Source organism: Equus przewalskii, chromosome X (genome assembly GCF_037783145.1).
Source record: "Equus przewalskii isolate Varuska chromosome X, EquPr2, whole genome shotgun sequence".
NCBI classification, from domain to species: domain Eukaryota; kingdom Metazoa; phylum Chordata; class Mammalia; order Perissodactyla; family Equidae; genus Equus; species Equus przewalskii.
The window spans coordinates 44,250,123-44,277,873 of NC_091863.1; the positions used below are offsets into that span (position 1 = coordinate 44,250,123).

The 27,751-nt window shown below is 46.6% G+C and overlaps 1 protein-coding gene across 3 annotated transcripts; it reads right to left on the reverse strand.

Moving 5' to 3' along the window:
- Window positions 1-154: 154 nt before the first annotated feature.
- On the reverse strand, window positions 155-23,018 carry GPR173 (G protein-coupled receptor 173). Of its 3 annotated transcripts, none has more exons than XM_070605980.1 (3): window positions 22,020-23,018; window positions 11,142-11,282; window positions 155-4,183 (listed from the first exon to the last, which is right to left on the reverse strand). In XM_070605980.1, the coding sequence occupies exon 3, from the start codon at window positions 4,081-4,083 to the stop codon at window positions 2,962-2,964; it is 1,122 nt and encodes a 373-aa protein (XP_070462081.1). In that variant the 5' UTR covers window positions 4,084-4,183; window positions 11,142-11,282; window positions 22,020-23,018; the 3' UTR covers window positions 155-2,961. The 3 variants fall into 3 exon arrangements, with proteins under 3 accessions (XP_070462081.1, XP_008507739.1, XP_070462082.1); XM_070605981.1 differs by having other exon boundaries at window positions 1,183-4,180; window positions 22,020-22,731; XM_008509517.2 differs by lacking the exon at window positions 11,142-11,282 and having other exon boundaries at window positions 22,020-22,736.
- Window positions 23,019-27,751: the final 4,733 nt, after the last annotated feature.

Genomic DNA, 27,751 nt, shown 5'->3' on the forward strand with positions numbered 1-27,751 from the left:
GGAAGCAATCTAGAGACCTATCACCAGGGAAATGGACAAGAAAAATGCGATATATGTATAAGATGGACCACTAGAATGAATTAGATCTACATACAGCAACATGGCTGGGTCTCTCAAAAACAGAATGTTGAGTGAAAAAAGAAACAGAACAAGATTTATAGTACAATACTGTTTATGTAAATTAAAACACATAACAATACCATATATTTTTCATAGATACACGTATATGTAAATAAACACATGAACGGTGGATTGGAAGAACGTACGTTAAATACACGAGAGTGGGTGTCTATCTGGGAGGGGTGATGGGGTAGGGGTGGGTGATGAAGGGGACAAAATAAAACAAAATAAAGAATAAAAGGGCCTCACATGGACTAATGATGATATAGTGTGCCAAGAACTGAGGAGTAAGGTCAACTCAATTCTGTGCATCTGAGAGAATAAATAAACAAATGGTAAAGTAATTGAGTGCCCGGGGAGCAGGCTGGCTGGGTAGACTCCCAGGCTTGAGTGTTTCCCCCCCTGTGGCATTTCCCTCCCTCTGAATTTAGTCAAAGTTTACCAAAGTCCCAGCTATATACAGAGGACTCTTCGGAAAGATTCCTGTCCCAAACTGAACAATCCCTCCAGAAGCCATTACTTTGTGTGTGTGGGGGGCATTTCCTAACCCCATCAGTTTCCCCCAAGTTTGATCCCTATGGTGGTCTAGTTTCAGGAACACCTTGTTTGGGTTTTGGAGAGGAGACTGATACAGGAGTTGGGAGTGGTACCTGGGGGTTCCAGGCTTTGGGAAGAGGTGGGGTCCTGTTCCCCATGTTCAGAGCCGGCACCAAGGGAGGAAGATCTTATGAGGTGGGAGTCTACCTGCTTGCTACACACATATGTACGGTTTTCAAGTTCCATCTCTCTGACCACTCTACTTCCTACTACAGGCACATGCTCTAGTTTGTCTTCTTTCAGTTAGGTGCATAGGTGTGTGTGTGCACATGCATACATCATATGTCTCCACATACAAGCATTTGCTCACATGGGTGTACCAGGCAGGGGTGCCTCCCCACACAAAGTCCCACAGACACACGGTATCTCACTTGACCATACCTCCCCACATGTGGTCACACGGGACACACACGCACACGCACACACACACACACACACAGAGTCAGAAAGAGAAAACATCCAATATAGCATTATTCATTTCAGTTTTCCATTTACAAAATCCAATGGTGAATCCAGGCAGTTAGAAAAAAGAAATGGAGGAAAACCCTCCTGAATGTACCCTATCTACCCCCCCCCCGTGGTCCCCCCACCCTACCCCCTGGGAAAGGCACCCCCATCACTGTCACTGAGAGAACAGGTACCCCCCACCCCCAGCCTCTCAGCCACTCTGGCTTGCCTTTCCAGGGCCACTCCACAGCCAGGCTCATTAATGTCTCTTCTGCCTAGAGTGCCCTCCCCATTCCTCTTGGGTCAAGGCTTCCCCAGTTCTGAGACTGTTTGGGGGTAGGGAGGGAGCTTAGGACAAGGGCTTCTAAGAGAAGGGAAAAGGGTGTGGATAGATACAGATCTCCCCCTCCCCGAGGAAATGAGAGGGGGACAGAGAACCCAGGCAAGACCAGGCAAAAGAGTGCCAACTTGGATCACCAGTCCACAAGAACTGGCCTTGACGTGAGCCCAGAGTGGACTCTACCCCAGGAGGGAGGCTTGGGATCCCCCACCTGGAGAATCTGGCTTCAGTCTGCTCTCATTCGGGTGAAGGTAAGGGTGAAGGGAGGAAGGGGGAGAAGAGCTGTCTGGGGGAAGGAATTTGGGGGCTGAGGGCCCAGAAGGCCAAGGGCTACCACGGAGGGACTTGAGGCCCCAAGGCTTGAGGGGGACAAAAAGAGGTCAGATAGGAATGGACTCAAGTCCACAATTCCTAGGAGCTTATACCACTATTACCAAGGCCCCCAAAGAATTTTCATTTGCAGGAGAGTAGCGTGGACCCAGGAGACAATTCTGGAATTGAATTTCACTCTGACCCCAGGCTCTGGGATCCAGCTACTCTTGAGAGTTCGGTTCTCTCCCTACACTTCCCTGGGAGGCTGCTCCTGCCTGTATGGCACCCACATCAGCCTTAGTGGGGCTGGAGTGGATTTCCATCCTCAGGAAGAGTTGGGGGCCAGGGATCCAGGAGGCAGCTTGAGAGAATGCAGTTAAGCTCGGGTCTCTTCAGCTCGAGGCACGCAGCTCACATCCTGCTCTTCACCTAGCCTGGGCCCACCCCAGGGGCCCTTCTCCCTCCCCTCCTGGCTTCTCAAACAGATGCTCAAGAAACACTTGGGAGTTCTGGACATGGTGGGGAGGGAGAAGAGACCAGGCTTGGGGCCAGGGTTAGCTTAAAACAACATTGTACACAACATAGCAATTCAGCATCCCTGCTCCCTGGGGACCCAGCACCCACTTTGGTCACTCTTGCCAGCAGATCAGTTTCTCCCTAAACATCCAGGCCTTGCTAAAGGACTTGGAAGGGGAGGGTGCATGGGAGCAGAGGGGCAATAAGAGCTCTGGAAGTCTATTTTACAGGACAAATTTCCCCTTTCTGGACATTGTCAGAAGGAGAGACATTAAAGCAAGAAAGCCTGTCTCCTCAGCTATTAGTAGAAAAACCCGCATTTTCTTTTGTTTTCTTTTTTTGAATTGTCACTTCTGGGGGAGGGGGAAGAGGAGGGAAAGAGGGAGATTGTAGAAGTGGAGAAGGAGGTGGCTGAGACAGGCACCACAGAACAAGAAATACCTCTTTCCCAGTCCCCCACCTGATTCCCAACCCTGGGGAGGTGTTGGCAAAGGTGCCTAGATTCCAGGTGGTTCAAGGGGCTGGGGCTGGAGCTCAGAAAGAAACACTCTTGTATGGGGCCCCATCTCTCCCTTTCAGTTGGCCCCATCATGGTGACCTTTTGCCTGCCTGCCTGCCTCCAGGCTGCTTCACATGACACAGTAGGGTTCTCTGGGAGCTGGGGCACCTCCTGTGCTCCAGCAGGGGGCGTGAGTCCTCAGGCACTTCTTGAGGTCCTTGTTGAGCAGGAAGCAGACGATCGGGTTGACAGCAGCCTGGGCGAAGCTCATCCAAACAGCGGTGGCCAGGTAACGGTGGGGCACGGTGCAGGCTTTCACAAACACTCGCCAGTAGCAGGCCACGATGTAGGGTGACCAGAGGAGCAGGAAGAGCAGTGTGATTGCGTAGAACATGCGGCCCAGCTGCTTTTCACCCTTGACCTCGTCCATGCCCAGCAGCCGCCGGCTGGCTGCGTGCCCATTCTGCCGGATACCCAACAGGGTTGGTGGCATGGGCCCGCGGCCAAAGCCGGCAATCCAGTTGGCAGCAGCCTGGCCGGTGGCCCCAGGGCCATGGAATGTCCAGTTCTGGCTGATGGCTGGCACCATCTGCACTGGCTTCATCTTGCGGTGACGGTACTCGAAGAGGAGCAGCTTGCCATAGACAGCATGTGTGGCTGCCATGAGCACAGCCAACATAAGCATGAAGCCCAGCGTGTCATTGGCCTTGAAGTAGCGATGCTCAAAGATGCACTGGTCCTCCTCACGGATAAACTTGTAGGTGCCCACATCAAAGACGGGTGGGAAGGCCATGGCCACAGACAAGGTCCAGGCCATGCAGATGACAGCTGCACATGTCCAAAGTGTCATGCGCTTGGCGTAGAAGCGGTGGTGGGCGATAGCCATATAGCGGGTGACGCTGATGCAGAACAGCATGAAGGCCGCATGGAAGCAAAAGAGCACGGCCATAAAGGCCACAATCTTGCAGCTGAGCGCACTGAAGGTCCATGAGGAGCCGTGGCGCACAGAAGCCAGCACAAAGGGGAAGCAGACGGCAGATCGTATGCCATCGGCCAGGCACAGGTCCAGCAGAAAGTAGTAAGGAGCCTTGTGTAAGGCACGCTCCTTGAGCACCAGCAGGGACAAGATGGCGTTGCCTGCCAGGCTCACACACATGATCAATCCCAGCAACACCAGCTTCACGTAAGCTGATGCTGATGGGGGGGACAGTGCGCCGCTCACCTCCTCGGGCTCTCCAGTGGTGTTGGCCATACTGAGGGGCAGGGGCTGTTCCCAACCCTACGGGGTCAGCCAGTCTGGTACTTGATGGGCCCTGGGGGACTCCATCAGTTGTCCTGCTGGGCCGCACCTGCTATTGGGGATAATGGGGGAGACACAGACACAGAGAGACAGAGAGATGGGGGCAGGAGAGAGACAGGGAGAAAAACACACACAGAGGCATAGAGACAGAGTGAGAAAGGATGGAACAAAGAGATAGCAAATGGCGACAAAGATATAAATGGATACAAAGTGAGACAGAAATGGAGGGGAAGAGAAAGAGTGACAAGAGATAAGGAGAGAAACAGAACCGGAGAGACAAGCAGAGGGGGAAAGAAGGAGAGAGAGAGGGAGAGACAGAGAGAGAGAGAAAAAGAAAGAAAGAGAGCGAGAAACACAAGAAAAAGAGACAGTGAGAAGAAACAGGTGGAAAGGAAAGGTGAGGAAGAAACAGAAAAGGCAGTGTTAGTGTGTCCACATGGCCTCCCCACTTCCTCCCCAGCTAGTGTCAGGTTCTTGGCCCACTGCTGCTCCTACCCCTCCTTGCTGGGTGAGGGTACTTCATCTTTCTGGTTGTCCTCAGTTACCTGTTTCCTCCATTGGTGGGTCTGTGGGGCGGGGATGTTGGTGTTGCTCTTCTTCCCCTTTGCAAAGCCGTCAGGTTGTGTTTTTCAAACTTTTTTGACTGTCACTCATAGTAAGAAATACATTTTACATCACAACCCAGTACACATACACACGTGTGCACACATACCTGAACCAAAAGTTTCATAAAACAGTACTGATTTTATGTGTAATGTGCCCCATTAGTTTCTATTTTATTTCATGTTTTTTATTAATGCTAGTAGCCACTGGTTAAATAAGTTCCCTTATTCACGATCAGGAATGTGTTTAACACATTCAAGAAACAGCAGGAAGACCAGTGTGGTTGGAACAGGGTGGGTGAGGGAGACAGTGGTAGAAGTCAAGTTCACAGAGGTCAGATCGTGTAGGACTGTGGGCCGTGACGAGGACTTGGGTTTTTATTTTAAGTGAGGTGGGGAGTATGTGTGAATATAAAGATGTAGGTATGCTTGTGTGTATTCATTTGTTGAAAAACTATTTATTGAGCATCTACTGTGTGCTGGGCACTGAGGATACAGCTGTGAGCCAGATAGACAAAAATCCCTGCCCTTGTGAAGCTGCCCTTCTAGATAATAAAGATACCTAGGTGAAGTACAGTAGGTCAGGTGATGATAAGTTCCTAAAAGTACAAACAAAGGAGGGAAGCGGGATAGGAAGTGCTAGGGGTGGAGGAGGTGCAGTTTTAGATGAGGTGGACAGAGAAGGCTTCAAGGAGGAGGTGCTATCTGAGCAAAGACCTGAAGGAGGTGAAAGAGTGAGCCATGTGGATATCTGGGGAAAGAGAAGTCCAGGCAGAGGGAACAGCCACAGCAAAGGCCCTAAGGTGGGACTACACATGGTAGGCTACTGTGGGTGGAACAGAGTGAGTGACGGGAAAGTGGTGGGAGGTGAGGTCAGAAAGTTGGCAAGGCCAGATCACTTAGGCCATGGTAAAGACTATGACTTTTACTCTGAGTGAGATGGGAGCTATGGGAGGGTTTTGAGCAAAGGAAAGATGTGATATGACTCAGGATTGAATGGGATCCCACTTGCTGCTGTGAGGAGCACAAACCATGTGGGGCAAAGGTGGAAGTGGGGAGACTACTTATGAGGCTCCTGCAGCAATCCAGGTGAGAAATAATAGCACCCCCATGCCCCTTGCCCTACTTTATTCTCGTCCTAGAATTTCTCTCTTCTAATTTACTGTATAATTTACGTTTAAAATTTGGTTTATTGCCTGCCTCTCCCTATTACAATGAAAGCTCAACAGGGGCAGGGATGACAGACTCATCCACTATCCTCTAGAAGAGCAGTGCATAGCACATGGTAGGTCCTCAGTCAAAAGCTGTTAAATCAATTGGTTGAAGGACTAACCGGGCTGGTGGCTCAGGGAGGGCTGCCTGGAGACATCTAGGTAGGAGTTGATGAAAAAGCAGCCTGGGCAGTGCACGAGTGCGAAGGCACAAAGTTTGAGGGGAAATAGGAGAGCTCCTGGTATGTGCTGGCTGGGGGCAGGGGCTGTGGGGTGTGATAAGGTAAGAGGGCAGGGCCAAGAGGGAGGGTGGCAAGGCGTCTGGGCAGAAGCTGGAGAAGCTCAGAACTACTGTTGGGGCTGGGATGGGCTTGAGGTTGGGGGAGGCAGGGCTTGAGTGGATGTCTTTCTACCCCCTCGCTCCCAGGAAAAAGTATCCCCTTTGCCCTGTTTCCCAGTTAAATCCAACCTGGCCTGTCACAGCCACCTGGGGCCAGGCTTTTTTGATGGCATCCCAAAGTCTCAGAGGTGCTGCCAGTAGGCCACAAGAAGGTGCTAGGGCAGGAGCTTGGGAGAAGTGGGGTTGGTGGGCCCCTTTTGGCCCCTGAATGCCTCATAGCTCCCACAGAACTAGGGACCAGCCAACAGGTGGGTGTGTGTAAATGTACACACACACATACACACACACACTCAGACTTGAGGGGATGCAGGGGGAAAGTGATAGAGACAGAGAGAGTCAAAAAGACACAAAGAGTGACAGAGAAGGAGAGAGGAGCAGAGAGAGAGAGAGAGACAGATGGAGATGTGGGAGGGAGGGAAAAAGAGAAACAAAGAAAGGGGAGATAGTCTTACACGCAGAGAGGAAGAAAGAGAAATAGAAAGCGGAAGAAAGAGTGAGGAAAAAGAGACACAGAAAGCGCGAGGGACAGAGAAAGAAGAGAAATAGAGACAGAGAAAGAGAGAGAAAAAATAGAGACAGAGGGAGAGAGGGAAGGAGGGACGGAAACAGAGACAGAAACAGGGATAGAAGGCGAGGGATAATGCCAGGAAAGAGAGAAAGATAAAGAAATTGAGAGAGACGAAGGTGGAGAGTGAAAGACAGCTACAGAGAAGGAATGCAGACCGAGGCAGAGACAGAGACAGTCTTTCTGTCTGCAGAAACAAAGATGGATAGAGAGAGACACACACACACACAGACACACTAAGACCGAGAAGGTAGATAATGTGTAGCCCAGAGTCTCAGTGAAAACAAAAACAAACACTAAAACAAAACAAAACAAAACAAAAAACAATAGCAGCAAACAAACAAAACCCTGGTGTTGTCTGGAAAGCTGGGGCAATTCTGTAAATAAATGAGAGGGTTCTTTAGAGCACAGACTGGCAGCCACAGCCTGGGTCCATCCTAGGCCAGCACGTAACATATATACACCTGTTCGTGCCCAGATGCCCTTAGACACAGATACACAGACACCTACACACACACACACACACACGGAGGGTGTATTGTATATGCTGCTTGGTTCACACAGGCACAGTGTACCCCGCCTAAACATCAGTGCTTCGTCCTCAACAAAGGCATTACTGCCTTCTAGGGGACATTTTGGAAATTTGTAGGAGGATTTTTGGTTGCTACAGTGCCTGGGTGTAGGATGTCTTTCTGACATTTAGGGGTCCAGGGCGAGGATGCTGGCCATCCAGTGATCTTCTGGGCAGGTCCCCATAGCCAACATATGTCCTGCATCCCTTAGGACTTTGGACTTGTAATGAATTGAATCTAGAATCTAACTCTATTTCACAGATAAACACAATTTTCCCCCTCATTTTAATATACCCTGAATTATCCAGGAATATAGCTGTCATGTAAATCCAGAAGAGACTGTACTTTGTTTTGTGGAGCAGTTTACTTGAGTTGTTCACTATTTCGGAAAATCTCACCACTAGGCCTTGGCCTGTCATTCTCCCCTTCTCCTAAATTCATGTTTACTCATTATAAGACATTATAAGCCTATAATTACTTCATTGACTCTCTTGGGAAGTGTCACACCAAGTATTTATATATTGAAATACAAGTTATTTTCTTATAAATCAATTTTATCTTTTATTTATTTGTATCAGAGTTGATATAATACGGATATTGTATAAAATTCTATATGGATTTTCTTTTGAAATTATATATGCATAGAAGTTATATTATCTAAGAACTCCATGTCCAGATAGTAAGGGGTGTTACAAAATATGTTACATAAAAGAGGGCGTTGGGTATGGAAGGGCTGAAAATTGCTCATATACACAGACACATTGAGACACACACACACTCACACACACATGTGTAATGGCCCATAAACCCACAATTATAACTCTCCTAACACACACACACACAGGTGAACTCTCAAATCCTGGCAGATAGATACACACACACAAACCTGCTCACTGTCACTCACACGTAGACTCACATATACCCTTTGTCCCCATATACCTGATTATTCAAATCCTCTCACATATTCAGACAAACTCTTGCAACAAAGGACATGTACAAACACTGTGACACACATTAACACTCAGATTCAAAGTCACTTCCATATGCCAGCATGCTCACATGCACTTGAACCCTGCCACACACATACACACACAAACACACAAGTATGTATACACAGACAGAATCCCCCTCAGATACCCACAGGTATATGTGCATGAAGAAAAAAATAGGCAACTAAAAAGCTGCTCACGTATACACATATGTACATACTCTAATGCACGCTAACACACAGACACCGACCCATCCAAACCCTCTCACATAGATTAGGCACACTCACCAACACAGATATGTACATCCTAGCACATGTACACACAGATACTCATTCACATACACACTAACTTATGCAGAGAAGTATACCAGCTCCAATATACACACACACAGCCCTCAGCAATATGCAAGCACAACCAAACACAGAGAGAATAACCACCTATGTATACAAGATACATTCTTGCACACACAAACATGTGTATACACACAAACTTGTTCACAACACACATGCACTTACATGATACACACATCTTGCAACAGGTATGCACCCAGAGACAAACTAGGGCATGTGCACAGACCAGCCAACTCCTCCATGCACAGGTGGAGACATTAGCAGAGCTGCCTGGCTGGTGGGCACCTGCCGCAGCAGGGGGCCAGAGCAAGAAGGGGCTCCAGGGTGCCATGTGAAAAGGGAGGTTGTAAATGTTCGGATCACTTCCTGTTAAAGCATCCCTGATAGTCTGATGATTACTTTGATTGCCACTCGTTCATCATCAGTGAGGCTCTTTGGTCTTGCCTATACATGTACAACGTTTGTTTTTCTTTTAATTTGATCTCATTCTTATTTTTCCACAAAAATAGAAAGCTGTTATGATTGTTGCTGTTATTACTATTATACAGTATTAGGTGTTCCTAAAAGAAATATAATTATGTTATTAATTTCCTTGATTGTTGCTTTATTTAAAAATGTTTTCTTTTAGAACATTTCAAACATAAAAGAGTAGAAAGAGGGGCTGGCCCGGTGGCCGAGTGGTTAAGTGTGCGCGCTCCACTTCGGCGGCCCGGGGTTTTGCCTGTTCGGATCCTGGGGGCGGACATGGCACTGCTCATCAGGCCATGCTGAGGCGGCGACCCACGTGGGACAGCCAGAGGCACTCACAACTAGAATATACAACTGTGTACTGGGGGGGGGGGGGGCTTTGGGGAGAAGAAAAAAAAAAGAAGGTTGGCAACAGTTGTTAGCTCAGATGCCAATCTTTAAAAGAAAAAAAGTAGAAAGAATCCTGTAACGAACCTTAGCGCACCCATTGCCCAGATTCACCAATGATCAACTCATAGGGTCTTTTTTCGCCTATAACCTCACCCACTTCCCCCACTTCCAGAGTATTCTGAAACATATCTATGATACCATTTCATCCACAAGTATTTCAGTAAGTATTTCTAAAAGATAAGGACGCTTTTAAAAAATTACAACCATATCATTTTCATTAGTTCTTTGCTTATTGATTTACTTGCTACTGGCTTTTAATATTAAAAATTAGCCAAATCTTATTCTTGGTGGGATTTCATAATTAACTATTATTTTTTGGTTTTAATTAAAAACATTTGTCAATAAATGAATGGCGCCTGACTACAGTTGAATTGAGTTGATTCATGAGAGGAAAATCTAGGCGTTTCTGGCTCCATCGTGGAGTGCTGCTTTCTTAAGAATGCAGAAGAACTCAAATTTGTTTTTTGAAAAACTCAATTTTCAGAAGTCACAAAGGTCTGCTGATCCCTTCAGTACTTTATCTTCAAGTAATTTCATTTTTGAGATGATAGTTCTTTTCCCATCAAAATGGACTTTTTGACTAAAGCTGGAAAATCAGGAGACTCACAAGACAAACACAGTTAGTCTCCCCTCCAAAAAAATCCAAGATGTCCCTAATTTAAGCAATTTAATGAGGATTCTCTCAAATTTGGATTCAGCTGCCCAATGAGCCCTCTCTTTCTCTGCCTAAATGTTCGATTTGCATGGAAAAGTTATCAAAAGAAACTTCATTTCCCAGTAGGCTATGTTGGTCAACTGACCACAAAACACTCTATTACACAGAGAAAGATTTGGACTTTTTAAAGCACCCGGAGGTGCAAATCAAGAAACCGGGCTCTTTCATGAGATGAGTTAAAACATTCTTAGATGGAGCTCAACCAGCTAGTGACAGGGTTGCATAATTAGTAAGTAAAGCTAAGATGACCGTTCAGCAGAATCTCACATTAGCAGTCTGCCGGGAAATTGTCCACACTATATTTGAGACCCACGAGGTAAAGGGAATAGGAAAGGGGCCACTTTCAATTATTGTTATTAGGAGACACACTGACAACCGGTCAAAGGACATCAAGGCAACACTAACCCAGAAGTTCATCGAATCGAAAGGGTTTTCATTTCGTACTGATGCAATTCTGGATGTTGATTGACAATGCTTATAGTACTAGTCAGAAAGCCTGAAGAGAAATGCAAGAAGCACCAAAATAAACTAAGGTTGAAATATTCAAAAGGATACATGAGTATTCTGAAATATTGTGGAAACTTTGCGTAAGGTCGTGGACTGATGCTGCTGTTGAGAAGGCAGGAAGTTGACATGCGGAATTTGTTCTGAAAACGCAGAGATTCATTCATTCACTGAGGAGCCTCACCTATAAAAGTTTGCCTGAGGGGCCGGCCCGGTGGCGCAGCAGTCAAGTTCGCAAGTTCCGCTTCGGCGGCCTGGGGTTCGCTGGTTCGGATCCCGGGTGTGGACCTAGCCTTGCTTGTCAAGCCATGCTGTGGCAGGCGTCCTACACATAAAGTTAGAGGAAGATGGGCACAGATGTTAGCTCAGGGCCAGTCTTCCTCAAAAAAAAAAAAAAGTTTGCCTGAAGGTCTCATTTCCACAGTAAATGATGCTAGGTGAAGTTAATAAGATCCAGGGCACTACCCACGCGCTTGTCAGCTTTTCGCGAAGCACTGGGATCAGTATCCCATTCTCCATCGTTTTAAACCTAAGTGTGTAAGGATTTTGTGAACGATTCTCACTTTGCTGATTTGATGCTTACTGGCTTCAACAAATGGCTCTTTGAGCACATGAACAAAATGACAGCAAAAATTTTGAAGACAGTCAAAAATATATGAAAGTATACCGACGAGGTTTACGGATTTGAAGCCAAACTTCAATTTAGAGGAAATGAGGCCAAGTATGGTTCCTGGGTGAGGTTTAGTCGGTGTTATAAGTTCAACACTAAAGAAGACTTATTAGGATGAGTAGAACAATGTGTCTACTTAGGGGAAAAGCTTCATCGTTATTTTTAAATACTCAAAACGAAAATTTTCTGTTGGATTCAAAATTCATGAGCATTTGTTACAAGGAATTTCAACATCACATCTGATTGAAAGAAAAGAAAGAAGCATTAGATTTAAAGAAGGTTTCACCTTTGATGTACAAATTTCAAAGACTATGAATTATCCAAGTTCTGATTATTGACGAGAAAGGAGTTTTAATCAATAAAAAAAATACCCTTTGACCATTTGCTGTCACCTACTTATGCAAGCAGTTTCCTGTTGAGGGTAACTACCAAGAAATAGAAGAGATCATGTAGCTATTTCGAGCATAAAACCTGGGTCTCTGCCTGGCCTTGGCAAGAACCAGTAAGTTATAAAAGGGAGGTGAAAAAGGGAGGCACGAACAAGCAGTTGTTCCATTTCTTAAGAAAATTTGGTATGGTATGAAAGCATCAGCCATATTCAACACTAGAAACTGCATCTGATGCTTCAGAGAAGCCAAAATGGTACCTGATGACCCCAAAGCTTGTGCTTTTGAGGTAAGCTTTGCTGGCCTGCAGGACCATGCAGCTATATTTCACACATTCCAGCTGATTACTGAAGACATTAGGGCAAACTGTGTCTCAACAAGCTCCACGGAATGGATCTTACTTTCGACAACATGCCTTCCAAGATTGAGAAGTGGCAGGTCACGATGGAAGTTTATATCCGTGCTGAAACTACTAGTGGTTATTTGCTTCATTTGTTTTGTTTGGGTTTTTACCGAGAAACACAATAACGATGTAGAAGATCTATGCTCAGTACCAACTGATTTACCTAATCATGATGAAAATGGCCACAAGTGAATCAAATGACCATAAAATAAATCAAGGCAGTCATGACCAGAGGCTCAGAAGAAGTGGGCACGAACGTTGACCACTACAAATTTGCACGAGTGAATAAAAACTTATGCTTACAGAAGTGAACTCAAGTGTGCTATGACAAAATTCTGAAAAGATTTCATTGGGAAGTTATATACAAATTCAATATTTAATGACTCTCTGAAAACTTCGCATTTTTGTTTTTCTTACCACAATTGGTATAACGAAAAGAAAATGTAAAGAAGTCCTTTTCATCAAACCCCAGTACCCCTAAATCCTCTTCGGTTTACTCCAGTGCGCCATACAAATATTTCACCTTTTCTGTGTGCCTGGCTGTGAATGCCCTAACACATTCACATCTAGTCATATTGCATAGACACACTAGCACACGTGGACAGATATGTGCCCACAGGCACACGTGTTACATGGAGATTTGAATTTGCACTTACATCCAGACTCACACCAGCTGATAAGTGCAATCAGGTGCTCATACACACACGTACACACATACTTCCTCTTCTACACAGAAATGGTTAGGTGTGTGTGTAGGTGCCCACCTACCGGCAAATCATGCAAAGATATACAAAACACACACACACGCACACACACAGATATAACCACTCTTTTATAGAAATACAGGCCTAGGCAGAGACATATTCGCCATTCACATGGGCACATGCAGACACATACACCTACAAACCAAATCACATGGTCCTGCATGCTTTCAGACACAATTGTGTGCACAGACATCAGAACTGACATTCAGATACAGGGCAAGTCCTGTGCACATCCTACAGATCCAGGCCCTACCCACTCCAGGCTCTTACACTAAAAGATTAAAACCCACTAGCTTATACAAACCCTGCCCTGGCACACATACATATGAACACAGTATATAAATCTGCCCTGGCACACATACACATACACATACACACAGTAAAGATATGCTCACACACACAGACACATTGCTCAGGCTCACTGCTACAGACAGAGGCAGGCAGGCGTGTAGAGCAATGCAGGCTCATGCATACACATCCACATAGCCACCAATGCTTGTGAACACAGACAGACACAAAGCCTCAGATGCACACACCCATTTACACCTACATATAAACTCACATGTCACAGATATACACATCCTAGTACATGGCCATATAGGCACAAATCCTTTATACAAACACACACACACACACACACATCACGTATAAACCTGGATACCAACCTTCTTACATTTGCAGACACTCACAATAGAGATTGACGTGCGTGCTCACGTATGCAGACATACTGGCAATGCAGGGTAACACCTGAACTCACATGGACACAACACTATCACAGACACAGATGTGTGCACTCATACACCCGGATTTGCACACACTGGGAAATACACACACAGGGCCAAACTCCCTCCATTGACCTCCTGGACACACACTTCCTTTCTCAGACACCCCTGGTTTTATACACACACTGGGACACATATAAGTATAAAACAAGTTTTATGTACAAGCACCCTCTCACATACACACAGGATCTGCTCATTCTCTCACATACACATGGAGACAGCTAACGTGGCAAATACGCACATAGAAACTACCCCATTCACACTTGCAGATGGACACACACTGTTACTTACACATCAGCACATCAATAATTACGTACTAGGTAACACCTTATATGGCACAGAGGACTCATTATGTGCCTGGCACTGTCCTAAGCACTTTTCAAATATTAACTCATCCAAACCTCACCCTACGAGATAGGTGGTATTATTACTCCTACTTGACAGATAAGGAACTGGGGCTTCGTTGAGGTTAGGTGACTTGCCCAAAGCCGCACAGCTAATACACGGCAGAACTAGAATGCAAACCAAGAGCCTGGCTCCAGAGACCTTGCAGATCCAACTTACTCACATGCAGAAGCACATTCACTTCATACACATACACAGATACACACCACTCTAGCACAAGCACATGCAATGCACACACAAGCCATGTATTGACACACTCAGCTGCAAACAGCCACACACATGCACACACAGACACAAACATGGACATGCTCACATTTACAGACACTCCAGCCGAAGTATATATGCCCTAGGAAAGATACACACATTCATAAACACGCCCATAAACACACAGCCCACTCAGATACACCCACACTATCAAACACACAAAACACCCAGATGTACCACCTACACACCAACCAGAGAAATCCACACTCACATACAGATACACCCATATTCTCAGATACATTCCCCACCCAAACACACCCAAACACTCTCACACACACTATCCAGATAAACTCACATGCACACCTCCCCACCCAGATACACTCACATTCACACACTCCGCACAGATTCACCTATACACTCTCTCTTTTACACACCACCCAGATACACCCTATCTCTCTCTCAAACACCACCCAGAGGGAACCCCACACATCCTGCTTAGATAAACCCACTCTCACATGCCCCAACCCAGATAGGTGCACATTCTTTTTCTTACACACACTATTTGGATATACCCAATTTCACACACATACCCAATACTGATACAGCCACACTCTCTCACACACATCCCGTCCAAACATACCCATCCTTGTACACACACACATCAAATACACCTACAGTCACAGGCACTACACCCAGATACAGCCACACTTATTCAAACTCCCAACTCAGTACACCCACACTCTCACATACACCATTCAGATACACTCAAACTTGCACACATTCCCAACCCAGAACCCTCATACCCGACCCAGGCACAACTAAAACCTCTCTCACACACAGTATCAAGACACACACCCACGGTGACACACACACCACTCAAAGACACTACACTTGCACACACTCCACCCAGCTAATCACACCCACAAATTCCCAACCCAAATACATCCACACACACAGACACCCACGTACACATAATCCAGAGACACCCACTCACACACAAATCCTATCCACATTCGCTCACTTTCTCTGTCTCTCTGTCTCTGTCTGTATGTCTCTCTCTCTCACACACACACCCCAAGCACAGCTCCACTCACCCAGCCCCACCCAGATACGTTCACCCTCTCACACATACACACACCATCCAGATTCATCCCATACGGACCACTGAGATACACTCACACCCACACACATCATCTAGATGCACACCACCATCTAGATACATTTGCATTAACATCCCGCCCAGATATATCCAGCTCTCACACATGCCATCCAGGTGCACCTCCCCAGATACTCCATTGACCAGATACATCCATGCTCTCATCCCCTCCACACTACCCAGATGCACACACACTCCAAACACACTTCCCACCCAGATATGCCCCCCAAATTCTCTCTTTCACACACCCTATCCAGTTATACACACACATACCCAGGTGCATATACACCCAGATATACAACAAAAACTTTCACAACACACCATCCAGATATACCTTACTACACACTCGGCCACCCAAATACACCCATGCTCTCACGCACCCACCATCCAGATACACCCACATTCAAACACACTTCACCCAAAATACACCCACACACTGTCTCACACACAGCCCAGACATACCCCGACACCCTCTCTCACATATCATCCACATGCATCCACATCTCACCCACACGTCATCCAGATACACCCACTCACACCTCCAATACACTCACACTCACCTCCCAACCCAGTTAAACCCAAACACTTACACCTCATCCAGATATATCTACGTACTCCTCCCACCTGATACATCCGTGCTCTCATACACCCACACTCAGAAACACCTCACTCTCTCTTACACAGACACACAATCCATATCCCCTCTCTCTTAATCATCGTCATCCAGAATACCCACATTCCACACACACAATGCAGATACACCCATACTTTCTCACACACCCCCACACACCATCCCCAGATACCCCCAATTGTATACACACTCACACTCCCACCCTCACCCCGACGTACCCAAATTCTCTCTCTTACACACACACACACACACACACACACACACAACATCTAGGCACTACAGGTACATCTAGGTACATCTAGGTGTACTCCATCACACGCTTTCATTGCCTAGATACACTTGTGCTCTCACCCACCTACACACCATCCAGATATACCCATATTTGAATGCCCTCCACCCCCAAACGCCCATACTCCCTCATACACATACTCTACCTAGGAATACCCACACTCTCTCTTACACACACAACACAGATACATCCACACTATCAAACACATACATTGCCCAGATATCTCCCCACTCTCTCCTGCACCATCCAGCTATACCCATACCCACGTATCCCTCAAATATTCACATCCTCACACATCTTTCCACCCAGACACACCCAAACTCTCACTCATACCATCCTCCACTCAAATAGGCCGATGCTCTCATAGTACCTCACAAATGTACCATTAACACACACCCACACTCACACCTGCCCCTCCCAGATATACCCAAATGTCTTACATACACACTCCACCCAGAAACACCCGGGCTCTCTCTTACATACATACAACTCAGACCCCTTCTCTCGCTCTCTCTGTCTCTCTCTCTCTCTCATTCTCTCTCTCACCAAATATAACACCCTTTTCTACACACACACACACCCTACTCTACCCAGATATACCTTCACTTATACATATATATTCACATCTAGGTTTCTGCCTGGACGGCATAATTCGGGTGCTCTCCGTGAAAACCATTTATCAACCCTAGACACCATACAATGCCATTTTGTCCTGGGTCTTTGATGGGGAGGGGAAGGGAAGGGAAGGGAAGTCTTTGTCTTTCAAAAAATCCTTTCCTAAAGAGGTGACAGGCCCCCTTCCCTAGTAGGACATCAGCCATGATTGGTTCCCACTTCTTGAATGTGAATGATGACAGGAATTATCTTGAGACCCACACAAAAGCCCAGCACGTGGTCAAAGTCAGAGAGGCTCCAGAAGAGGTTCATGGATTGCTCGGGTGTTATAGTTTGCAATCCTGTAGGATGTCTACAAGTTAGAGGCAGACATGGTCTAGCAGGGTGCCAGTGACTCAGACATGCACATAAACACACGCTTGGGTGTGCATAGCATCACACAGACTCATAAGTACCCTCCCTTATCATCTCCTCAGGGATAAGGTCTATCTGCATAGGGCCAAGGCCAAATATTTCTCTCACACACATACCATCAGATAGGCACATGCACAAATACCTACACTCATCCCTATACATAGGCACACTCACAGCAATGCACACTCGCACTGCACATGGTCCCACACGTTCACATCCATTTACTCTCAAACATAGGCATGCATGCATGGCATACCTTCATATGACATAATGTCCATGAAGGACATACATTTACTCACAAACACAGGTGTACACACAGGCATACTTACACACGACCACAGTCAGGCAGACTCTGTATCACACCTAACGAGACAATGAACAAACATAACACATAGAGGTGAGCTCCCAAATGTATACACACACACACACACCTGGACATGACCACATAAGCATATTCACACACACTCACACATGGGTGTACGCACACACATAAATGCTCAGATGTGCACATGCTTGTCAATGAGATGATGTCTGCATATACAGACATTCTAACACACATAGACTTATACACACAACCGGGCATGTCCGCCTCTGAGCACATTCACATGCTTATAGACTTGTACATCATTTGTTCCTATATGCACACAATCAGACATGGAGACACAAATGTACTTACAAAACATACTCACACAATCATGGCCAGATATGCACACCTTATACATTTGCACACGTGCATACACCCATATGAGAAACTACGCAAACAAAAGAAGATTCATTTACACTCACATTCCCGGACAGACTTGGACACAAAGGTATGTTCACATACACGCACACATAGAAGAGCAGTCACATATTCTCACGCACTTGTACATCTGCACGAGAAGAACTGATAACACTCAGCACAGACATACACATGTAAGACATCCTCATACCACACACACACATACACTCAAACACACTTATAGGCCCAGAGTGGCACAGACATACATTCACTTACACTGTTCTACAACATATGCTCCAGAACAAACAATGGTATATAAACACAAACACACATATGCAAATAATTAGAGCCGTACAAACTGGTACATTCACACACCTGTACCTGCAGACAGGCACGCGCACAGGCATATTCACATGCACACGCACGTGTGCATGCACACACACACTTAGATGTGCATGAACACACAAATATACAAACATGTTCACTCAAATTGCGTACAGCCAGATGTTCACACATACTAGCAGATACACATACATATACACTCACAGTCACTTCACAGGCATATCCACACTCACATATTCACACTCATACTCAGAAATCCAAACAAAACACATAATCAGACACGTGCACCCAAGTATTATGAAACATAGTTACTCATGCATATCACAATGAGACATGTACTCACATATAACAGTGTATCCACAAACATAATTAGACATGTACACAAATGCATCTATTCACCTGTGTACACAGTCTTCTGTGCATATGTATACAACCCACCCCACATCCATACCCATATACATAGTCAGATGTGCACACATAGGCATATCCACAAAATATATTTTCATGAACAAAACATGTACTCACACACTCTCCCTTACTCACACAATTAGTTCTCCTTATACTAGTGTGACCATCTACACTAACATTTCCCTAATCAGATGTGGACCCATAAGCCTGTCTACAGACAATATCTCCCCAAACATGCACACCCATAATTCAAAATGCTAGAGAGCCCACATGGACATTCACACATAGGCCTACTCATACATATACATGACAGACCCACCCACACAGAAGCATGTTCACACACACATACCCTCCCATGCATGCATGGACACACACACAGATGCCCTTACACTCACAAACGCACCATTTAGATGCACCTAACTCATATGTACACATAAACACACATGAATATACACAATCCGCTACAACTAGGCATTCACCTAATTGGATATGCATACCCAGGCATTCTGAAACCCTCATACTCATACATATACAATCAGACATGTACACTCAAAGACAAATTGATACCACACACATATACAACCAGACATTCAACAGGCCTGTTGGCTCAGAGAAATACACCCTCACTGAGGCTCAGAATCAAACATACCTATTTGCTCACCCAGACAGACATGCAAAGTCATACCCACTCCCCTACACACACACAAACCTACCCAGACACCCATACACTCACATACACCATCACATAGCCTGTTCACACACACAGACATATACACACCCACAGTGCCCATGAACAGACACACACACACAGACTGCGCACACAGCTACACACCTTCAGTTGCACATACAGTATACACCCATGCTCAGGCCCAGATGCCTCTGGACCACAGGTTGGGTCCTCTCCCTTCCACATCAAATGCTTCTTCAGAAAAGTCTACTCTACACTCCAAAGCCCCATCGCTCCTTGCCCCCACAGAGGAGGTAGTGTTCTGGGCCTCAGCCTTTCTCCTCCTCCTACTCCTCCCCTGGCCTTGAGGACCCTCTGCCAGCCACACTCCCTCACTCAGTTTTTCACCACGTCTCCGCACCCAGAAACCAGCCAGTAACCCCCACTGTACCCCTAGCCCAGGCTCTTGGTTAGCAACTCCCTGCGAACTGTCCCCCACAGGTCTGGCTGCTGCATGGGCCACACCCCAGCTCTCCCCGAAGCCCTGCGATCTCAGAAGCTTCAGCCTTATCTACAGGCCCTGCCAACCACTGACCACAGGCCAAACTCTTGCCAAGTCTCCCCTCAACAGGGAGACGCATACATATCGTCAGGGCCAGAAATGCTGCAGGCTGCAAGCCAGACCTCTGTTAGCTCATGGGGGCCTCAAGCCTCTGTGCGTGTGTGTGTGTGTGCACAGACAGGAGCAAGTGCAGGGAAAGGAGCCTGGAGTGGGGTAGGGGCAGGAGCTCTGCCCACAGCTACCACTTGTAACTTCCTACAAATGAGGTGGAACAACATAGAACTGCTCCTACCTCCCCTCCACTCCCCTCACCATTTGCCTACCTGCTGTCCTCCCCAGATCTCTACCAAGAGCCTGAAGAAGAGGGGCCAGTCCCTCCCCCAAATAATCAATAGCGGCATTAATCATGAATAACCGGCAACAATATTGACCATGAGCTTTGCTGACATTGCTGAAGGGCCACTTCTAGGCACATCCTTTATTTACACACACCAACTCATCTGGTCACTACACACACTCATGATGGAAGAGTTACCAGTCTCTTTGACAGATGGGAAAACCAAGATTCAGTAAGTAGCATACTTTCACTCAAGTTGCAGAGCTAGTAGCGGCAGGAAGTGTCCCTGGAGAATCCATGTTCTCCATGAACCAGGCTTTCTTGCCCTCCAGACATAGGGACCACTGGCGACATGCACAAGGCCATAAGCTCTGGGGGTCCCAGATACAACGTGGGTGTCTGAAACAGAGATAGACAGCCTTGTGATGGAGGCTGGGGACCACCATGTTGTGCCTGGCCCCTGCAGGTTGTTGTGTGACATGGTCCTTGCCCCCACAGAGCCATCAGGCAGCCTAGGGCCTGGAAGTGCTCCCCACCCCACCTCACCTTCCTTTCAGCCCTACAGTGACTTCCTCCCCTTTACCCGGGAATCACAGCAATATCTTCGGTAGCGAGTGAGCAAAAGTCTGCTACCTGTAGGGAGAGACAGGAGAAGAAAAGGAAGGAAGGAAGGAAGGAAGGAAGGAAGGAAAGCAAGAAAGAAAAGGGGGAGGGAAGGAAGGAAGGCAAGCAAAGGAACGGAAAGGGGGGAGGGAAGAAGAAGTGGAGGGTGGTCTGGGCTGGGAGCAGCTTCTCTATCATGTCTACCCACCTGCCTGCTCACACACACACACACACAGACACACACACACCCTGCATGCAGGCCAAGGAACCTGGAGGAGAGTGGAGGAGGAGGGAAAGGGAGAGGAGGCAGCTGCAGGAGGCTGAGCCTGCCCGGGGTGCAGGCATTGTGAGGAGAGCACGGCCCGGCTCCCAGGCGTGCCTTCCACAGCTAGCACATGAGGAAATATTAACACAGCCTGGTGCCCAACCGCGACCATAATGATAAAAACAGACCCTGTGCGAGGAAACAGGTGGTGGTCCCCTTTCTCATGGGACATTTGGGACTGAGAAAGATGAGGGTGGCTACAGGACTCTCCAGGTTTGGGTGCCCAAGTAGCCCTTGCGATGGAGCAGAAAGAGAGAGACTAACAGAGTCAGAGAGAGACAGAGAGCAAGGCAGTGATGGAGACTCTGAAATATGTGTGGGGAGACAGAAGAGAAGTCCCAGCCCCCCACCCTTGGTGGAAGGATGCTGACTACTTACCTGGGCTCTCTCAGCAGGGCTGTCTTGGAATCCAAGGAGGGGGCCTCAAGACGTCTGACCCAGGATGAATCACAGCCCGGGCCACACTGTGGGACCCTCAGCGATCTGGCTGGCCAGTGACACTCTTGCTCCTGTTGCCGTGGATACAGTTGGGCTGGTCTAGATTGCAGACATCAGGGGAAGCAGGCACCGGAGGGGTGCACTGGGCAGGGCTGCGGGTGTTGGAGAACACCAGGTGGGCAGCACATAGCCTTGGGGTGCCCAGCTAGCTGGCAGGTGGGGATCTGGGCAGGTGCTTCCCCCACTACACAGTCCCACCCCCATCTTCGTGCCACTGCCAAGCTGGGAGGGCGGCCAGCGCTGGCCCCTACGACCCGTCTGCCCGCCTGGCTATTGGTCCCCCCTGCTTCCCTGTCTGCCTGCCGGCTGCTGCCTTTTGTCCTCAGAAGACACGGTCCCCGCGGGGCCTCTGCCAAGCCTCTAGCAGATGCTCAGGGTCCAGGGCTCCTCCCTGGGAGCACTCGCGCCATGGCCTGGGAGAGCCCCAGGTTGAGGGGGCTCTCATCCAGGCTCACCCCGCTCCCCAGGCTGGGCGGGGATGGGAAACAGGAGTAGGTCCACAGCCAGAGGCAGCAGCAGAGGTGGTGTTGGGGAGGGGATGGACGCCAGAAAGAGGGGGTGGGGTGGAGAGAGAGGCTGGCCTGAGAGCTGTGTCCCGGGTTTTAGATCCGGGTTGAGGAGGGTGGCTCAGAGCATCCGAGGGGGGGGTCCTGATGCAAAACAAGGGCACCATGGGCACGCCGGAGGGACCCTCCTGGCCTGGAAACCACCCCGGCTCACACAAATCCAGGTCCCAAGATGCTAGGGACACCCAGCCTGGATGGGGCATCAGCAGAGAGCCCCGGGGTCCTAAGCTGGACCCCATCCGGCCTGTCCGTCCCCCCTCTCCTCGATTTGCACGGTCCCTGCCTCAGGGACGGGCGGAGGAGGGAGGGAGGCAGGGAAAGAGAGGGAGGCAAGGAGGGAGGCTGAGCAGGCAGGGAGACTCCCAGCCACCAGCCTGGTCCTCCCTGGGGCGGGGCGGGGAAGGGGGCTGGTGAGGCCGAGGAGCAGCCGGCTGGCTGGCTGGCTGGCCGACTGGGTGGGGATGCTGGCGTGGCGGCTGTGCTGCCAGGACAAAAGCTGACTGAGGAGGTCAGACTCCAGCCTTTCTGAGATGCTTGAGAGAGGCACACCGTAGAGGTGGGGAGAGGTGGCCAAGAGGCTGCGGAAAGAGCAACCCACGTGGGCTACAAGTGCAGAGGAGGCCGGAGGTGGGCAGCCTGGGGTCAGGGTCGGGGCAGAAAGGTCCTGTGGAAGTTTCTCAAAAGCTTTGAGATGGGAGGGATACTTGGAGCTCTGAGAGGTAGGACAGGTAACCTTATTTAAATAGAATGGGTTCTACGGGCATTTTCGCAGCAAGGCCTGGAGGTGGGCTGGGGGGCCGGTGGCAGGGACCTCTGCCCAGCTCTGAACAGCCCCTCTCAGAATATCTCCCAGTGCCACCCCTGCTTCCTCTGGGCCAGTAGACAGGCACAGACTCACACTTAATGCCATGTTCCAGGACAACAGAATGGGACAGGCAAGAAGAAAGCCTGGTGGGCAGAGATTTGAGGATAAGGAAAAAATGTTTCTGTCCTGAATGGATTAAATTGGGGCCAAATGACGCCGTAGTGGTTCCCCTAATTTATAGCATTAGGAATTCCAATTCTCTTGATATGAGTAACTTTCTTTTATCTCCTTTCTTCCATCATCCGTTGGTTCACCCATTTCTTAAGCACGGCTTTATGCTAGCTAGGCCCAGTGGTGGGCACTGGCAATACAGGTGAATCAGACTTGCTCTCTGCCCTTAGGAGACCCTTGCTCTACCACCAAACTGTGGTCCTGCAACTCACCTGTACCTGAATCCCCTGGAGAGCTTGTGAAATGTGGATCCTCGAGCCTACCTCCCAGAAATACTAATCTAGGAGCTTGGAGATGAGGCTCCAAAACCTGTATTTTGACAAGGACCTCAAAATGTTTATTATTATGCTCACTGAAGTTTGGGCACCATGCTTTGGAGAGGGAGAGAAACCCATGAGTCAAAGATAAATTCACAGTGGAAATTAGAAAACATTTTGAACTGACTGATAATGAAAATATTACACCTGAAATCCTGTGGGATGCTGCGACGGCTGTGCTTAGAGAGAAATTTACAGCCTTAAAGTCATATGTTATTTTTAAAAAGGCTGAAAATCCATCTCAAGAAAGTAGAAAAATCAAATTAAACTTAAAGAAAGTAGAAGGAGAGACATAAGAAAGATAAGAGCAGAAATCAATGAAATAGAAAACAGAAGTACAACAGAGAGGATCAACAAAGTAAAAGTTGGTTCTTTGAAAAAACTAGAAAAATGATAAATCCCTGAGATTGATCCAGAAAAAATATATAGAAGGCACATAATGTGTCAGGAAGAAAAGGGGGCACTACAGAGAAGGGTCACAGATACATTAAAACATAATAAGACAGTATTATGAAGAACTTTCTACCAACAAATTTGAAAATTCTGATAAAATGAGAAAATTTTCTGGAAAAATACAATTCACTAAAACTCACACAAGAAAAAAATTTAAATCTGAATAATCCTATAACTATAAATTGAATTTATAATTAAAAAGCTCTCTACAAAGAAACCTCCAGACCCCAGAGACTGCCCATGGTGAATTCTACAAAATATTTAAAGAAAAAAATAACACCAATTTTCTAATTTTACACAAATTCTTCCAATGAAGAAAAATTATACGATCACTTCAAGAGATGCCAAAAAAGCGTCATGACAAAGAACTTAGCAAACTTAAGTTTGCTAAGAATATAAAGGAAATTCCTTAATTTAATATACGTTATCTACAAAAAAACCCTATAACAAATATCATACCAAATGGGGAAATGTTAAATGCTTCCATCTAAGATTGGGAATGAGGCAAGAACGCCCACTATAACCACTTTTATTCAAATTGTACCGGAGGTCCTGGCTAGTGCACTAAAGCAAGAAAAGTAAATAAAAGACAAGGATTACAGAAGAAGATACAAACTTGCCAATTCATTAGTAGTCAAGAAAATATGAAATAAAATCACACTCACTCGAACGACTAAAAAGAAGAAGAGAATACTGAATGTTGGTGAGAACGTGGAGTGACTGGAATTCTCATTCAATGCTGATGATAGTATAAATTGATATAATCACTTTGGAAACTGTTTAGCAATATATACTAAAGGCGACCATGTGTACACCCTATAACCCGACCATCCTACTCTTAAGTACACACCCAACAGAAATGCTTATATACGTTTACCAAAAGACATATGCAATAGTGTTCATAATAGCGCTATCTGTAATAGTCCAAACTGGAAACAACCCTAATGCCATCAACAGAAGAATGATAGATAAATTGTGGTATATTCATATAATGAAATACTACACATTGATGAGAAGAAATACCCCACAACTACATACGACAATATAGGTGAATTCTGCAAACATTACGCTGAGCAGAATAAACCAGACGCAAAAGAACACTTACTGGATGATTCCATTTATAGAAAATTCTACAGCAGGTGAAACTAATTTATGGTGATAGAGTCAGAACCGTGATCGCCTTTGGGGTCTGAGTAGGGAAGCCCAAGGAGACTTTCTGGAGTGCTGGGAATGTTCTGTTTCTTGATTTCTGTGCTGATTACATGAGTGGTTACTTAGTAACAATTCATCGAGAGCTGTGCGTTTATGCCTCGTGTGCTTTTCTTTACGTATATTATACTTCAATAAAAAAAGTTTTTAAAAAACGAAAAAGTACAATAAGCAGTCAGACTGTTTCATCGTAATGGGAGGCAAGGGTGGGAACTGGGAGCCGTGGGGGCTCAAAGATGTCAGGGGTGGTGTGTGGAGAGGTGTTGATACCCAAGATAAGTGTGGAAGAAGTGAAAGTGAGTTGGAAGAAGTTTAAGAGGCAATACAGTATAGTAGCTAAGAGCACTGACTCTGGCTCCAGGCTGCTTGGGTTTGAATCCACGCCTCTTACCCTCCTTGCACCTCAAGTTTCCTGTCTGTTAAATGGGGTAATAATAGTGCTTACAACATAGGGTTGTGAGGATAAAGGAGGTAATATTTGTAAAGTGTTCATCATAATCTCAAGACATATAATTAGTACCATGTACTTCTTGATTAAGTGAAAAATGGTGACTAGGTGAGTGACACAGCCTGTACAAGGGCTTGGGCGTCCCAGAAGGCAAGATGCGTTTGGAGCATGGTGAAAGCAATTTGCTGTGGCCTGGGTGGGGGATACTCCTCCTGCACAAGCCAGACCCTGAATGCCAGGCTTAGGATCTCCTGCTTTCTCTTGAAGACAGAGATATTGACCTGGACTCCTACTATCTTGGTTTGCCCTCAGTTAGCTTCCAACTGATGTCCTTCTAAGGTCCTCAGGAGAAAGAATTGTTCTGGTGAGGTCGTTGGAGATGATGAGGAATGGCGATGAGGAAAGAAGGGCTTGTAAAGGAGGGTGGGAGAGAGGACGGCTGGACTCAAGCCCCCCCACCCTATCCTTCAACCTTCCTCCCTTGCCAGGGGGAAGAAAGGGTTCTCCAAAAAGGCCTGTCTGTGAGATACGCACATAGGAACCAAGAGGCGGAGCTGTAGCGGGGAGAAGCCGGGTGGGGGGAATTGGGGGGAATTGAGTCATGCTCTTGTAGCCACAGTCCCTTGTTTTAAATCAACTCCAGCATTCTAGGAATGGGAGAGCCTTGGTTCTCTTCTGCCTGTGCCCCTCTGTTTCAGCCCTGAGCAGGTGGGGAGACTAAGCACATTTTTAGAGGATTTTAAAAGTTCCTTATTTCCTTCTTCTCCTTTCTCTGAAATGACAGTGTTCCGCCACCAGGTGGGCAAAAGCACATTTGTGAGGCTGCTGTGATCTGTTTAACCTGTCCAGGCTGCACTGGATTGGGAGAAAGAGTGCCATGTTTTCCTATTCAATTATGCTTTAAAAAATTTAACATTTTCAAGTGTGAAATGTGATATACAGATATAAATGTGCATAAGATTTATACATGCAGACTGACAAACAGTTATAAAGTGAACATCCATGAAACTACTGCTCAGCTCAAGAACTAAAACATTAAAAGGTATCCAGAAGTCCCTAGCATAAATGATTCTTTTATCTCAAAAAACCAAAAACACATTCCTATCGTAAGAAATCTTCTACTTGGTGTCTAAAGAGATGTTTGGTACCATTGTTTGGTACATTTCTCATCCACGTTTAACTGTCCGAGTTACTGAATCTAAACAGGGCTTTTACTTCCAGACTTGAATAAAGATGCTCCGTTACAACTTGTTTGGGAATTTTCCTTAGTTGGGGCCCCCTTTCATTCTCTAAACAAACTTTAATTTTTTTATTTTGAATATTTCAAACGTAGAAAACAGAGAGTAGTAGCATGAACACACACACACCTCACCAAGATTGGACAGTGAATAAGATTCTACCATATTTGTTTCACCTATTCCATTTTTTCTTTTGTTGAAGTATTCCAAAGCGAATCTCAGACATCGCATCACATCCCTATATACTTCAGTAGGCATTTCTAAAAAAGGATATAATTTAATTAAACCATTATGCCATTATTACACTTAAGCATAGCAATAACCCCTTGGTGATGTCTAATAATA